Source organism: Chiloscyllium punctatum, chromosome 2, assembly GCF_047496795.1.
Source record: "Chiloscyllium punctatum isolate Juve2018m chromosome 2, sChiPun1.3, whole genome shotgun sequence".
Taxonomy (NCBI): Eukaryota; Metazoa; Chordata; class Chondrichthyes; order Orectolobiformes; family Hemiscylliidae; genus Chiloscyllium; species Chiloscyllium punctatum.
In genome coordinates this window covers 128,506,872-128,522,641 of record NC_092740.1, presented here as the reverse complement: position 1 = coordinate 128,522,641, position 15,770 = coordinate 128,506,872, and the positions used below count along the sequence as shown (strand labels likewise).

General features: G+C 38.3%; 1 protein-coding gene across 3 annotated transcripts in view; it reads left to right on the top strand.

The window, feature by feature from the left end:
- The window catches only part of prrc1 (proline-rich coiled-coil 1), a 36,048-nt gene extending 24,369 nt beyond the window's left edge, over positions 1-11,679 (top strand). For all 3 annotated transcript variants that reach the window (XM_072588665.1, XM_072588646.1, XM_072588656.1), the window contains 3 exons: positions 6,536-6,639; positions 7,804-7,906; positions 10,715-11,679. In XM_072588665.1, the coding sequence (XP_072444766.1) occupies positions 6,536-6,639; positions 7,804-7,906; positions 10,715-10,924 (417 nt within the window). In that variant the 3' untranslated portion in view covers positions 10,925-11,679. The remainder of the gene's footprint in view (positions 1-6,535; positions 6,640-7,803; positions 7,907-10,714) is intronic.
- Positions 11,680-15,770: the final 4,091 nt, after the last annotated feature.

Genomic DNA, 15,770 nt, shown 5'->3' with positions numbered 1-15,770 from the left:
AATAGTATAAAGGCAGTAGGAATATTCTTAAGAGGGAAATCAGGAGGGCAAAAGTGGGGCATGAGATGGCTTTGGCAAATACGATTAAGGAGAATTCAAAGGGATTTTATAAATACATTTTAAGGACCAAGGGTAACCAGGGAGAGAATCAGGCCTTGCAAAGATCTGCAAGGCTGCCAATGTGTGGAGTAGCAGGAGATAGAGAAGATACTAAATGAGTGTTTTGCATCGCTGTTTACTGTGGAGAAGGACGTGGAAGATAGAGGACGTGGGAAACTAGGTGGTATCACCTTGAAAAATGTCCTGAGGTGGTGGTGTTGGATGTCTTAAAATGCATTAAGATGGATAAATCCCCATGACCTCATTAGGTCTACCCTAGAACTCCGGAAAATGATTGCTGGGCCCCTTACTGAAATATTTATATCATCGATAGTTGCAGGTGAGGTGCTGGAAAACTGGAGGTTGGCTAAAGTGGTGCCACTATTTAAGAAAGGTGGTAAGGACAATCCAGGGAACTATAGACCAGTGAACCTGACATTGGTGATGGGCCAGTTGTTGGAGGGAATCCTGAGGGACAGGATTTACATGTATTTGGAAAGGCAAGGACTGACTAGGGATAGTCAGCATGGCTTTATGCATGGGAAATCATGTCTCACCAACTTGATTGAGTTTTTTGAAGAAGTAATGAAGAGGATTGATTAGGGAAGAGCAGTGGACATGATCTACATGGACTTTAGTAAGACATTTGACAAGGTTCCTAATGATGTACTGGTTAGCAAGGTTTGATCACATGGAATACAGGGAGAACTAGCCATTTGGATACAGAACTGGCTCGAAAGTAGAGACAGAGGGTGGTGGTGGATGGTTGCCTGGAGGCCTATGACCAGTGGAGTGCCACAATGATCCGTGTTGAATTCACTGCTTTTCGTCATTTATATAAATGATTTGGATGTGAACATAGGAGGTATAGTTATAGGTTTGCAGATGACACCAAAATTGGAAATGCAGTGGATAGTAATGTACCAGTACAACGGGATCTTGATCAGATGGGCCAGTGGGCTGAGGAGTGGCAGATGGAGTTTAATTTTAGATAATGTGAGGTGCTGCATTTTGGGAAGGCAAATCAGAGCAGCACTAATACACTTACTGGTAAGGTCCTAGGGAGTGTTGCTGAACAAAGAGACCCTGGAGTGCAGGTTCATAGTTCCTTGAAAGTGGGGTTGCAGGTAGATAGGATAGTGAAGAAAGCATTTTGGTGTGCTTCCCTTTTATTTGTCAGAGCATTGAATATAGAAATTGGGAGGTCATGTTGCAGCAGTACTGGACATTGGTTAGGCCACTGTTGGAATATTGCATACAATTCTGGTCTCCTTCCTATCAGAAGGATGCTGTGAAACCTGAAAGGGTTCAGAAAAGATTTACAAGGATGTTGCCAAGGTTGGAGGATTTGAGCTATAGGGAATGATATGAATTGGTTGAGGTGGTTCTCCCTATATACTTAAGGTCATGGGGAGTGTTGCTGAACAAAGATACCTTGGGGTGCAGGTAGATATGATAGTGCAGAAGGTATTTGGTATGTTTTCCTTTATTGGACAGAGCATTGAGAGTATAGGAGTTGGGAGGTCATTTGTGGCTGTACAGGACGTTGGTTAGGCCACTTTTGGAATATTGTGTGCAATTCTAGTCTCCCTGCTTTCAGAAGAATGTTGTGAAACTTGAAAGGGTTCAGAAAGGATTTTTCAAGGATATTGACAGGGTTTGAAGATTTGAGCTACAAGGAGAGGCTGAATATGCTGGACCTGTCTCCCTGGAGCATCGGAGACTGAGGGGTGCCCTTAAGAGGCATATAAAATCATGAGGAACATAGATAGGGTAAATAGACAAGGTCTTTTCTCTGGGGTGGGGGAGTCCAGAACTAGACGCATAGGTTTAGAGTGAGAGGGGAAAGATATAAAAGTAACCTGAGGGGTGATGTTTCATGCTGAGGGTAAATGGAATGAGCTGCCAGAGGAAGTGGTGGAGGCTGTTACAATTACAACATTTAAAAGGCGTCTCTATGGTCCTATGAATAGGAAGGGCTTAGAGGGATGTGGGACAAGTGCATGGCAAATAGGACTAGATTAATTTCTGATATCTGGTCAGCCTGGATGAGTTGGATCAAGGAGTCTGTTTCCATGCTATATATATATATATCTGTGACTCTATAACTCTAACTGGCACTCTTGATAGATGAGAAAAAGAATTATGTACCTCAAATACCATGAAGTTTACTGTATTATTATGTCCAATCATTATAATTTTCAAATTTACTTACCTCCATGTAAATACAATTGTTCAGTTGAATGGCCATATGAAATACCAACAGTTGATTCAATTTTGAGTCACTTACTACTCAAATACTACGATTTACCACGATGTCCAAGTAGTCAGTTTAGAGTGAGTGAGAAGCCCCTCTGCTGGTAAGTTACATTATTACGTGATTTGTGCTGTAAATAAAGTTATGACAGTGATATGTGTATGCTATGCATTATGTTTCTATTACTTAGTGTGTGTTTTTGCATTGATTATGTGGACCCCTTGATCAGCTGGCGCAGGCCTGGTTCCAAAGGTGCCAGTTAATAAAATGTTTGCTGTTAGGAAAGTCTGCGCAGTTTGTTTTACAGCCATTTAAACATCACATTGAATTGTAATCAATATTGTAATGTAGAAAATCCCACAACCAGTTTGTGCACAATGTGGTCCCAGAAACATTTCCTGTCTGTAAAGACTGCTTTTTAATTTTCTTTATTTCTGGATTGTGGGCAGAAGGATGAGAAAAGTAAACTGCTGTAAACTAAGGAGACTGTTGAAGGAGATGTTGCAATTTTAAAACTAGTCGCTGGAATTCGAGAGCTGTTTTTATGTTGTTGCTGCCTTCAAGAAGTAAGGAGGATTGCTGGACTCATCAGCATAGTGGGTCTGTGTTCAAGATCATTTTGTCCAGAGCCTGTCTGTTAATTTGTCTTTTCAATCAATACCAGTGGGGCGAATCAGTATGTCAGCAACTCTTTGGCTTTCTGACACCTGTGTCAGTGCAATACAACAGCAAAACAGCATTCTCTGTACTTGTAGGGAAGTAACAAAGAATTGGAATCGCGCTCCCCCCCCTTTGTGCCGTAAGCTGATGCCTCTAATGAACAACCAAGCAATTGACCAATTAGTGTGCTAACTGCGATGTGTCCTCAGGAAAGAACTGAAGTGACTTAGAAAGATGATCAGAATTTGGAAGGACTGAAGAAACAAAAGGATACCTTCTCGAATCAGTGGGCTACTGCTACTGAACTGTGTTCCTCTAATCTTTTTTTCTCTAACATTGATTTCTTTTTTCTGTCATTAGCATGTACAGGAATTTAAGGAGTAGACTCTAACTTAGAACAGAAGTTGATCATTCATATCCTCTTTGCCTGTGTTTGAACTGATTTGTTTAGTTTTTTTTAAGAAAAGTTTCTCATAAATACTGAACAAGTTTGTAACTATTTTTGTCAACCTCAATTCATCAAACAGGAAAAATAGGAACTTAAAGTACTTTGAATCATTACAAAGTTAAAGATTTTATCAATGAGTATTGATGCTCAAATATCAATGTGCTTTCCCAAGTAGATTGTGATATTGCCCTAGAGCCCTCTTCACCCAGAAACTTACTGGCAGCCTTGACTTTATGCCCAGTGTCATATATGATTGACCAGTGATATGAGCATTAAATTTCAGCATTCACTTCAAATTTATCCACTGCACAGAACTGTGTTTGTAGAGTATGGTTATTTACAAATTAAAAATAACCCTGGAATTAATATCAATGTATGCATTATTGGGAAGTAAATATATTAATATGAAATGCTGAAATCAGCTTCCAGTTGTGCCTTTTGTTTACTTTTCAGAATTGGAGTGTTCTTCATTAGAATGTGAGATTAGATCCCGTCAGCCAAGAAATCTTCTCTAAGTGAACAGACTGTGTTCCACTTGCAGTCTTGGATTTATAATACTTATTAATCTACAGTTAGACACATTTGTTGAATTGTCTCAGGATCTGTCCACTCAGCAAACACTTTTAGTTTGTCATAAGTATTCAGTTCAATCACTTCAAAGTTCAGAGACCACATTGAGTTATAAACCAGAAACAAGACTACAATACAAAAGCAAGGAAGACGTACAGAACCTTTCTGAATTACTGATCAGACCCCGAATGGAGTAGTGTCATCCCCACACATTTACATAGATATGCTGGCAATTTCTTGTGCACACAAGCCTCATTGGAAGTATACTTTTTTACTGTAAGATAGAAACTAGAACTGTGCACAGAACTTCTGCAAATGTTGTCTGATGAGCACATTATGCAATTTGATTAGAAACTTCCTCTGACTTGGTAAATGTTTTTCAGTTATTTACCTGTTCCATTTTGCTGCTACTTTTGAGTGATTGGAAGTGCTGATATTTCGTCCTTGGTCCCTTGATGCTACTTTTAGCTATGTTGTCATCCTGTCTGCAGTATTGGTTTTGACACCTCATGTGCAACATTTTACATGTCTTTTCTTATGTTCAGTTCATTTTATACAGATTCATATTGATGTTTACAACACAAAACAATGCCATTTGATCCAACTTGTCTGTGTCAGTAAACCAAAGATAAAACTAACGTAATCCCGTTCTCCCACTTCTGGCCCTTATTCCTGGAGGTTGTGGCAATCAATCTGTTGATATCCACCTGCAATTTCATGGCTTTTCTCCTCAATCTTTACCACCCTAACAATTTTCATGTCATCCACAAACTTTTATCCCCTCCATTAAAGTCCAAATCATAATGTACACCGAAAGGGTCCTAGCACCGAGTCCTGTAGAACCCCACATAAAGCAGAGTTCCAATTGCTGAAACCTCCTTCTCTGCCAATTTGTGTTCAACATGGGCTCTTACATTTTTGAGTAGTTTGTCATGAGGGGCCTTAACAACCCTATCGAAACCTTTGTAGAACGAAACAAAATCCGTCAGTGGCGTCAAATGCATCACTTTCCTCAATTGTCATAGTTACCACCTCACACAAATTGATCCTGTTCTTTCCACTGCATTCCTTTTTGTGTGTAATCTTTGAGAATTTTATTTATTGCATACTGTTTCTGATTGTAGGCTGCTGGGACAAATTCAAAAATTGTCTCAATGCATTCACTTGCTTAGCACTTCTTCCACTATTCAAGTGATTCCTCACTTGTTTCCGAAATTTATCCCAACCTTTGCCACTTTAAGCTTTTTGTAATACCAGGAAAGACCAAACAGGCTGAGACTTTCTTTCTCTAGGTGACCCAACAGATGTCTTTAAACACTATGAAAATGGTGTCAGTAAAATAGATGTGCAGAAGATTTGATTAACTCATGGGGGATGTCAAGCTTTGGTTCAGCAAAAAAGAACAAAGCATAGGTGGAAGTTAATAGCATTGGTGCAGAAAGGACGAGGGAGTGAAATGAGGAGTGGTGAGAGGAGGCTTGTGCAGAACTTAAATGCCAGCACAGACTACTTGGGTCAGTTGGCTTGTTCCTATGCTGTAAAGTCTTGTATAACTCTATGGCACTGAATATGAGGCATTCAAGCACTGCGAGGAGCTCAGAGAGATCACATGGTCGTTCTCTAGCAGAAGGCCTGAAGTTCAGCAAAAGCTGGAAAAAGGTTAACGCAAGAAATTATACAAGGGTAGATCAAAGGAACTGGGATCATTCTCAAATTAGAACCTATTTGAGGCCAGTGTGGGACAAGTCACAGGGTGACCATGTCATGGAATTGGTAATGAGACTAATGAAGAGGAAAAGCCCAGAATCCTTAAAATGCAATGAACCATGTGATGATGGAAGCTAGAGATTATTTGAGGGATTGATGGGTTTAAAACTTTCCATGGTAGTTCAAAGATAAATACAAATGGAATGTAAAGAGTCTTGGGAAATTTTACCATGTTCTATTATGGATTGGTACATGAATAGGAAGGGTTTAGAGGGATATGAGCCAAGTGCTGGTAAATGGAGCTAGATTAATTTAGGATATCCGTTTGGCATGGACGAGTTGGACTGAAGGCTCTGTTTCTGTGCTTGCAGCTCTCTGACTTGGTTAAAGGTGCTCTGTATATGTAAGTTGGTAACTTTTTATGGGTTAGGGTCTGTTTTACAATCTTGCCACAGGAGGGCACAGGTGACCAAAATAAAATAAGCAGCTATGAAGTGAGTTGAAAGGGAAATGGCAGCTAATTTACCATAATGTATTTGTTGCCTCAGCAGTTGAATTTAATGATCCTTGAGGCTTGTAATCAGGTTTTTAACCATGCAGTTATGGATCAACTTAGGCTCATACCCCAGATAACTGACCATTTCTGAAAATTCTTTTCTAGTCTTTTTCTGAGGTCATATCAATGCGCATCATTTGCTACGCAGCAAAATAATCTACAGTGCTTTGAAAACTGAAATGTAGATGAAGAGTTTGTGTTTAATGCCCAATTGTTTTATTGTCATTTTGTTTTCCAGGGAGCTCAAGAGAGGATAGATAGTCTGAGGAGGTCAGGAGTGATTCATGAGAAACAAGTGACTGTTTCCATTGAGAGCTTCATTGCAGAATTGCTCCCAGACAGGTGAACAACATTTTCTCTTTTGTGAAGTAGGCAGGGCATGTCCCCTTTGCATGCCACTGACTGCCATCTGGCAAGTGTGAAAGTCAATTCTGAATGTTAATGCATGCGTGCATATTATGGAATGCCTGAGTGCTTGAATGTGCAGGTGGGTGCTAGGCTGACCTGAGGGTTTTCAAGATTGGAGATGGTTAATGATGGTGACTTGCTGTCATTTTTGGTAGTATCCAGGTCTGACATTCCCTGGCTAATTTTTCAGCTAAGTCACAAGGAACTGTCCAGCTCTGTCTCAGAGTTGGGGGTATATTTGCAAATGATTCCAGGGTGGAGGGAAATTACCTATTCGATCTTTAAATTCCAGTGCAGTACCAATGTTGGTTCTCATGTTAAGAGTTCCAGAGCATTCTGATGTGTTTTTCTGGTCATACATCCAATCTGGCAAGCAGAATCCAGAATGTTTGAACCACTATTGAGCAAAAAGATAAGGTTTGCAAGGAGAAGTAGAAATCCTTCAAAGTGGAAGAGCTGTTATATTTTTAAAAAGTACAAATAATGTAACTAAATACAAAGCCAGAATATTTTTAACAACAAATTTTAAAAGATAATCAAATATAATGTTTTAACAAAGTGAAGAACAAATTAAGTTCTGGATTGTTCATAAGTTTCATTTGAGGGACAAAATACTGACAGTTCTTGTTTTGCCATGTGGAAATAAGAACATATCTTGCATCTGCAAGTTCTGCCTAACAGCCATTCCATGATGACTAATAGTAATGAATTTTAAATGATTTAACATTGCTCCTTACGCTAGCTATCATAGTGGGAAAATTGTGATCAACCCATCATGCTTGCTATTAACACCAGGGATTGGAGCAGTAAATCTTGGCTAGTGCTTACAGCTCCTGTGCAAGTGAGGCAAAGACACATCAGTGGTGTAAGGAAAAATCTTTGTTGAAATAGCTGAAGAACGTTTGAAAATAGGTGGTGTAATGCATAGATTTTAAACCACCGCAGTGCAATTTCCTTTGCACAGATTCCCCATTTATATCAGATATGTGCTGTCCATAATTTGTTGTCCATGTTTACATTAAAAAGTGTTTTTTTTGTATTAACTTGCGTCCTGGCATTACCGGATGTAAGGATCTGACTTCACTTATAACTTTCCAGGTGGTTTGACATTGGTTGTTTGATTCTTGACGATCCAGCTCATGGTATTCATTTGGAAAATTTCACACAAGCAACACCAGTGCCTTTAGAATATGTGCAACAGGTCAGTATGTTGCTAATACTGAACGCTGATGTTTGCCTAAAAATCATTTGCTTTATAAATCTGACTGTAGTTCAGTTTAATATGTCATGTTGACCTTAGCAGTGAATAATGGAATAGCTTCAATTATGAAAGTGGTCACTCAACTTTGCATCAAACCAGTACATAGATTTACTGTCTAGCTTTATTGCAAATGTAATTCCTGTATGTTGGCTCTGGGCATGCAACATTATATAGCCATAATGACTTTGGTAGGAAATTTGAGTTTAATTTGTTCTTTAATGTTAGTCTTTTAATCGTTTCAATAATGTGAATTCAAAAATCGTTTTTTTTTGTTATTCTCCAGGTAATTTCATGCTGTGTGAAAATATTCTCTTCAGAAACTATTTTATGTGTAATGCAAGATCCAGTTAGAAATTAGTGAAAATTCTTTATCCAAAAAATGGTAAAAATGCAGAGCTTACCATACTGCAGGGAGTGGTTGAAATAAGTAGTGTGCATGTGCTTAAAATAAAGCAGATGACCAGACATGTACAAGAGGGAAAAAGATCTATAAAGTTATGCTAAGACAGTAGTAAGGTGGGAGCAACTCACAGAACCTAATATAAATCAGTTGATCCAAATGACCTGAAATGGTGTCATAAATTCTATAAATGTGCATAAACTGTTTTGGGGTGGGGAGAAGATAGAAGAATGGTTTTAAGCAACATTAGTAGAGCAGACTTGATTAGGCCAAATGGCCTAATTCTGCTTAGGAATCTTATGATCTTTATGGATGACTTTCGTATGCAGTTACAAACTTATGTTTTTTTTCAAATGTAGGAGGGGGACCATGGGCCAGGTGGTCCTTTCCTGTACATATTCAAATTCATCTCTCTGCTCTGTTTGTGCAGGCATAAAATATTTCCTACTTTGTCTTTTTTTTTAGATTAGATTACTTAGTGTGGAAACAGGCCCTTCGGCCCAACAAGTCCACACCGACACTCTGAAGAGTAACCCACCCAGACCTATTCCCCTACATTTACGCCTTCACTTGACACTACGGGCAATTTAGCATGGCCAATTCACCTAACCTGCACATTTTTGGACTGTGGGAGGAAACCGGAGCACCCAGACGAAACCCACGCAGACATTGGGGGAATGTGCAAATTCCACACAGCAGTTGCCTGAGGTGGGAATTGAACCCAGGTCTCTGGTGCTGTGAGGCAGCAGTGCTAACCACTGTGCCATCGTGCCACCTATGCTTCTTTCAAAATAGCAGCCAAAGAATCAATAGATGCCTTGAACACTTATTTTCCTGCAGTGCAACTTCAAATTTACTTTGAAATGGGATTTAGATAGTTTGTCATTTATTTGACTTCAACAGCAATTTGAATTGATATGGCAACCTTTAATGTGATAAACATTAAAAAGCAAAATTTTGACACTCAGCTGCATATTAGTATTAGATTATGTTAGAACAGATAACCAAAATCTTGGTCCAAGTGTTTCTAAGGAGCATCTTAAGGGAGGAGAGAGGCTAAGAAATGTCAGAGCTTGATGTGTCGGCATCTGAAGGTGTAACTTGTAACTTAGAGCTTGGAGGTGAGATGGAGAGAGGGAATGGCAAGGTCTTAAAGGGATTTGAAAACAATTGAGTTTTTAAATTGAGTTGTTTAACTGGGAGCCAATATGGTTCAGCAGATATGAGCGATGAAGGAAATGCCACCTTTCTCTTAACTTAAATACTTATTTACTTCCTTCAAATCTCTCTCTCGTGTCTTGATCAAAAGTGTAAAGAAGGGTCTTAGGGAGTGGTGAAGAGGAGAAAAATAAACAGATGCCTTTTCAGTAACTTTATGATCTAGGTTATCTTTGGAGAACTAAAACTTTCACACTAATGCAAAGTCATTGAAGTTCATCACCTTTAATCTTGAATGATGGTTTAACATCGATCTTATATTAATTATTTCTGTTAAACTTAGTTTAGTTTTTATAAAATGAGTACATTATTTTTGCCAATTCACTGTAATGAAATGTCACTTTTTGACCCTGTAAGTTTGTCCTTGGGCCCAGTTCTCAGGCATTCTTAGTTTGTGATCCATATGCTTATTTGGATTGACATGAGCAATGTTAGTAAACAAAAATAATCAGGTGTTGGAACCTGCTGTGATTTAAATTGTAAAGATTGGAATAATAGAATTATACAAATCAACGTCCAGTCCATTGTTCTTGCATCGGTTCTTTGAAAGAGCTGTCCAATTAGTCCCACTCCCCTTCCATTTCTCAGTCGTGTTGAACTTTTGTTTGTATATTCCAGACCAGAACCCAAAAAACCCTCTATTTCACTTTGCTTGACGGGTATCTTAAATTTGTGGCCTCTGGTTACCAACCCTCCTCTCAGTGGAAACAGCTCCTCCTCATTTTACTTTTAAACTCCTTAGTTTTGAAAGTCTCTTAAATCTTCCCTGACCCACCTCTGCTGGGGTGTGTTCTTAGGTTTTGTTCAAAATCCCAAGATTATTTCCATGTTTTGAGAAATACAATTTGGTGAATATTCTTTCTGCTTTCTTTTCTACTTTTAATCCACACAAGAAAACCTGTTCTTGGGATTAAGGGGATCTGATGAGCAAGCCCATTGTGTTTGAAGCTTGCTGCAATTACATTGGAGCAACTATAAGGCAATTTTGGTTTTAATGAGTAAAGATTTTTCTAATTGTGTGTGCCTTTTTATGTTCCTTGCCATTCCATTTACATGAGAGGCAATGTATGTCTTGGATCTTCTGATAAGTTTGCTTAAAACAGGATTGGGTATGTTTTCTTTTTAATCAGGCACAGAACCTCACGCCAGTTGATTACAATTTGAGATGGTCCGGCCTGATGGTGACTGTCGGTGAAGTGTTGGAAAGGAATTTACCTCAAGTCAACCGGACTGATTGGCACATCACGTTTACAGGCATGTCTCGAAGGCAGATGATCTACAGTGCAGCCAAATCATTAGCAGGAATGTACAAACAGCAATTACCGTCAAAGAGCATTTAACAAGTAAAACCATGGCCTTCTGTTCAGTGGGGACTTTTTTTTTTTAAAAAATGCTTCACTACACTTGAATGGTTTGACTTTTTTGTATTTTTATACTCAAAAAATTCATCAAAACTCAGTTGTTGAACCAAAACGTGTGTCTCGTAGCTGCCTCGTATGCCAGAACAGGGACTGGTTAGATGGGGCATTCCAGAAACTGAAGATCCAGTGTCATTGGATATTTGAAATATGCAGCATTTTGCATATTACAACCTTATATTGAAATAATTTTGCGATACTTTTGGTGTTGAAATAGGGAACTCAAGGAAGCTAAACACTAAGAGTTGGTAATATTTATGACCGATTATTGTCAACATCTTTAACTAATCATCATAAAAAAAATTCCAAGTCATGATTAATGTGGAGGCTATTTGAGTGCCAAGTTTTTAATTTACTATCCCCTACCTCTACCTTAATAATTATGGCTTAAAGGCTCGTAATGCAAAATGATGGATACATGATTTACAACGTGCAACTTGTTAACCCTTTTTTGAAAAGGTAAACAAAGGCTTAGAAAATGAATGGTCACGTTAATTTGGAACAAGGTACAATGAAAAACAGCATAATCTGTCCAATTCTAATCTATGGAAATTCACTCTCTCTCTAACTAGATCATCTCACTGCTAAGTGAAGCTACTGCTGGGCTTGTTTGGATTATTTTTACACTATTTTGTCACTTATTTTTAAGGGAATAAAACTGAAATATCACAGTTGAAGCTGCTGTTTTCTTTAAAATGCTGCCTTAATTGCAACATCAATCTTCAATGTTTTTAATGCAATATGCTTTTAAGTTGAAATTTAATAGATTGTACTTTCTCATGCTGTGATGTAATAACTTGTGTATACACCTTTTTCTAATCAGCCTGTTCAGAGATGTTATTATACACCTCTGGAGCAGGTGAGACTTGATCCCTGACCCCTCAATCCACCATTGTGCCACATGTGCATACACATAACCTATTCCTTCCTTTAGTCTGTATAATTGACCATAATGCAAGGAGTCTATAAATAAGCTACAGCCAAAGTATTTTAATATTAAAGTTTCAGTTTGGTTCTTGTTATTGATCTACGTTCCAGACTGGGATGCTAACTGTTTTCACAATGGTATTGCACCTGTGGAGTTTTCCCTTAAGTTTATGCAGTCACATTAATAACAATACAGGTTAATAAATTTACTTCTCATTTATATATCTGCAGATATTTGCTAAAATCTGTACAGCATAACTTAAAAACACTGGTTAATTTTCATTTTATCTTTCCCTCCTGAACATTATTTTTAAAAAAGTGGTCCAGAACAGGAAGGACATGGCCTTGAACTTTTGAGCTGGACCATTTGGCCTATTGAGTCTCCTCTGCCATTCCTATTTCATCATGAGTTATGTGAAAACAAGTCTTCACACAAATTGTAATGGAAATCTGGAAGACACCCCTAAAAAGTTGATGTCTGCAGTGTCAGTTGAACATTTGCAAGTAAATTAGTAGTTTTCCATTAATCAAGAATTTTATTAAGATTTATGCAGCCAGTGCAGTTGGGTGGATATAAGTAAAGATCAGCAATGATCTAGTTGAATGTCTGAAGAAGCTCGAGGGTTGAATGGCCTTCTGTTCCTGTTTGGAGTTTGCACCTTCTCCCAGTGTCTGCGTGGGTTTCCTCTGGATGCTCTGGCTTCCTTGTGCAGGTTAGGTGGATTGGTCATGTTAAATTGTCCACAGTGACCAGGGATTAACCATGATAAATGAGTTATGGGGATATGTTTGGGGTCTGGGTGGAATGCTGTTTAGTGTGTCGGTGCAGACTCGGTGGGTTGAATGGCTTTGTTCTGAACTGTAGACAATCTTTGATTCTAAGTTCAATTCCATTGTGAAAGGTTAAAAATCTCAACACCAGGTTATAGTCCAACAGGTTTGTTTGGAAGTACAAGCTTTCAGAGTGCTGCTCCTTTGTGAGGTAGTTACCCAACACCAGCATTTCCACATCATTGTGGAAGGTGACATTTTCAATAGCTTCCTTTTTGCTTTTGTTAATTGTGTTCAATGTCCTTGTCAGCATTTCTCAAAGGGACTTTTGCATTGAGAGGTAAGTGGTAGCTAAATCAAAGAACATATGGACCTACCAAAGGCACCTTTTGAGTCCCTAAGTGATCAAAGGTAATGGTTCAGCAAGCAAAAGCAGATTGTACATTAGCAGCAGCTAGATAATGGGTACATGGTCATCTGCCACAGGCCTGCTCTATTATGGGGACCATGATTTGACCAGTAAATGATTTTGAAGCAAGTTTTCTACTCTATTTAGTTTCTTGATTTGCTGATCATTAATTGAAAATGAGAAATAAACATCAGAAAACTCTATTTGGCAGTTTCCTTTGTGCAGCAGTGACAAAGTGGTATTTATCAAGAAGTGCAAAATGGAACATTCCATCTTCTTTAATGGATTAAATTCACTATTTTCTACTCCATGGTTGAGTATAATGGCATCACTGCCTTCCTCTCAGTATTGATTTGTTGAGATTTTAAAGTTGCTGAACTTGTGTATGTGTCCATGTGTTCAGTGCAAAATTGTCCTATTTTTAGAATGTGCCCCATTAATCATGGGCATTTATGACATGTGTTTAGAAATAATTGACAAGGCAGGTATATATATTGATTTGGAGATTTGTTATTTGGGTATGCCTTGTCACTAAATTTACATTGTTTTGAGTTGCAATAAAAGGTCCCTTCAAAGACTGACAGTAAAATGCTTCCTTGTTTTGTTACGATTCATTATTCTGGATTACCTTCAGTTCAGATTTAACTTGTGTTTGAATGTGGAAATAAAAATCAGGTTACCCACAGAATAAGCTAACTTATCTGGTTTGTGGCATATTAGCTAGAGTCAGAGAACCATAGAATAATCAACACAGGAGGTGACCATTCAGCTGGTGTCTGTTGGCTGTCTGAAGGCACAATTTATCTGATGGTGCTGTATTGACCTTGCAAACATTTTACCTTTACAAGTAATTACCCAATTGCTTTTTGAAAGTCCTAGTTGAACCTCTTTCCAATACACTGAGTGCATTCCAGTTGTAACACTTTAGCTATCTCCTTAGTATCCTGATATGTTCTAGAGCTCAGAGGAATGAGAGGTCATCTAATTGTAATATAAAACATCTTCAGGGGCTTGTTTCACAAGAGAAGAACTTAAGAAATAGGAGCACAGCTAGACCAAATCAGCCTTTCGCATGTTGCACTATTCAATAAAACCACAATTGATCTTCAGATTCACCTCACCTTTCCCCACTCCTTGATATCCCTTGAGTGCCTGGAATTGCAAATCTATTTTGGTCATTAAATATGTTTAACAGTAGAGCATCCAGCAGCTACTGGGGGTTGAGGTGGGGGCGCATGTTTGAAGACACTTCACTTCATGGTCCTAAATCATAAATCTTTCATCCTGAGATTGTGGCTGTGTTCTGGATTTCCCAGCCGGTGGAGTAGGGATGGAGGCAGGAGGTTGTTGAGATCCTTCAGAGACCTATGTTTCAATTAGGTCAGTTTTTTTGTTCTTAAACTCCCAAATATAGACTCATTTTATTTAGCATCTTTTAGGGATCTTGTGGTGCAGTGGTAGTGTCACTATGTCTGAGCCAAAAGGCCTAGATTAAGTCCCACCTGTTAGAGAGGTGCATCATAACAACATATTTGAACAAATTGATTTTAAAAGTATCCAGTTTTGATTTACATCCAAAAGTTTGGACAGTTTCCTCAGCCCAGGAACTAATCTAGTGAACTTTCCCACAGATTCAAAGCTAGGGTATTATATCAGGATATTCTATCAACAATTTCAAATGGAGTTGAGAAAATACCTTTATTTTGAGGGTTTACAGAGCTGTTGATTAGTCATGGTGTATATAAATTAAGTGCAGGCTTTTGAATATTAAGGCATATAGAGATAGAGTTGAATTGGGAAATCAGCCATGATGTTACTTAAGGAATCAGCTCAAGGATTTTAAATACTCTAAACTTTTGTGCATTCTTGAGTTATTCCTTATCAGTTTTAATGTTGGTTGGTCAAAGGTCAGTCTACATCAATGTGGATAAAGTATTACTGGCAGACATATTTTTGTCAAAAAAGATCTGGTAAATAAGATGAAGGCAACAATAAGTTATAAAATGTTTGGATCATTCCTAATCCTAGTTTCTGCTAACCTGTCATCACAACAGACTTTCTCTTATTTATCATTGAATATCTTGGAGGATACAAGGTGATTGGTGCAGAGTAGCAGGAAGTGGACATTCAGCCTGTTGAGCCTATGTTGTAACAGAAATTTAAACATAGATTAGCCATTATTTTCTCATCATGGTTCTCTAATCTTAAGTGTTCATGTTTGCCAAAAATCTACGAAAATGCCAAAATTTTAATTTTAAATTCTTTTGGGGAGTATTCCAAATTCCCATTTTTTTTTGTTTGTGTGACATTACCCCTGATTGACCTACCTCATCTCCCACAATGCAATGGATTCTTTCCAACCCTTTTTTTTCCCAAAGGAACATGAGGCAAGACAGTCTTTTTGTTAGTTAACACTGAGTAACGTGAAACGCCACAGACTTACACAAGAGGGTGCTGTTGATGTGAAAAGTATCTGTATTGTACTTTATGTATGTCGATGGTTCTTCCAAGCCTGATTTACAGGAGTGCTTGAGCATAGAAAATGGATCATTCTTGCATCAGCCTGATGAACTGAATGTTGTTGTCTTCTGGCTGTATGTGTAATTGAAATGCTGCTGACACTGGGTGCTAGTCCCCAGAATGCATCAGAAGTAGTTTAAT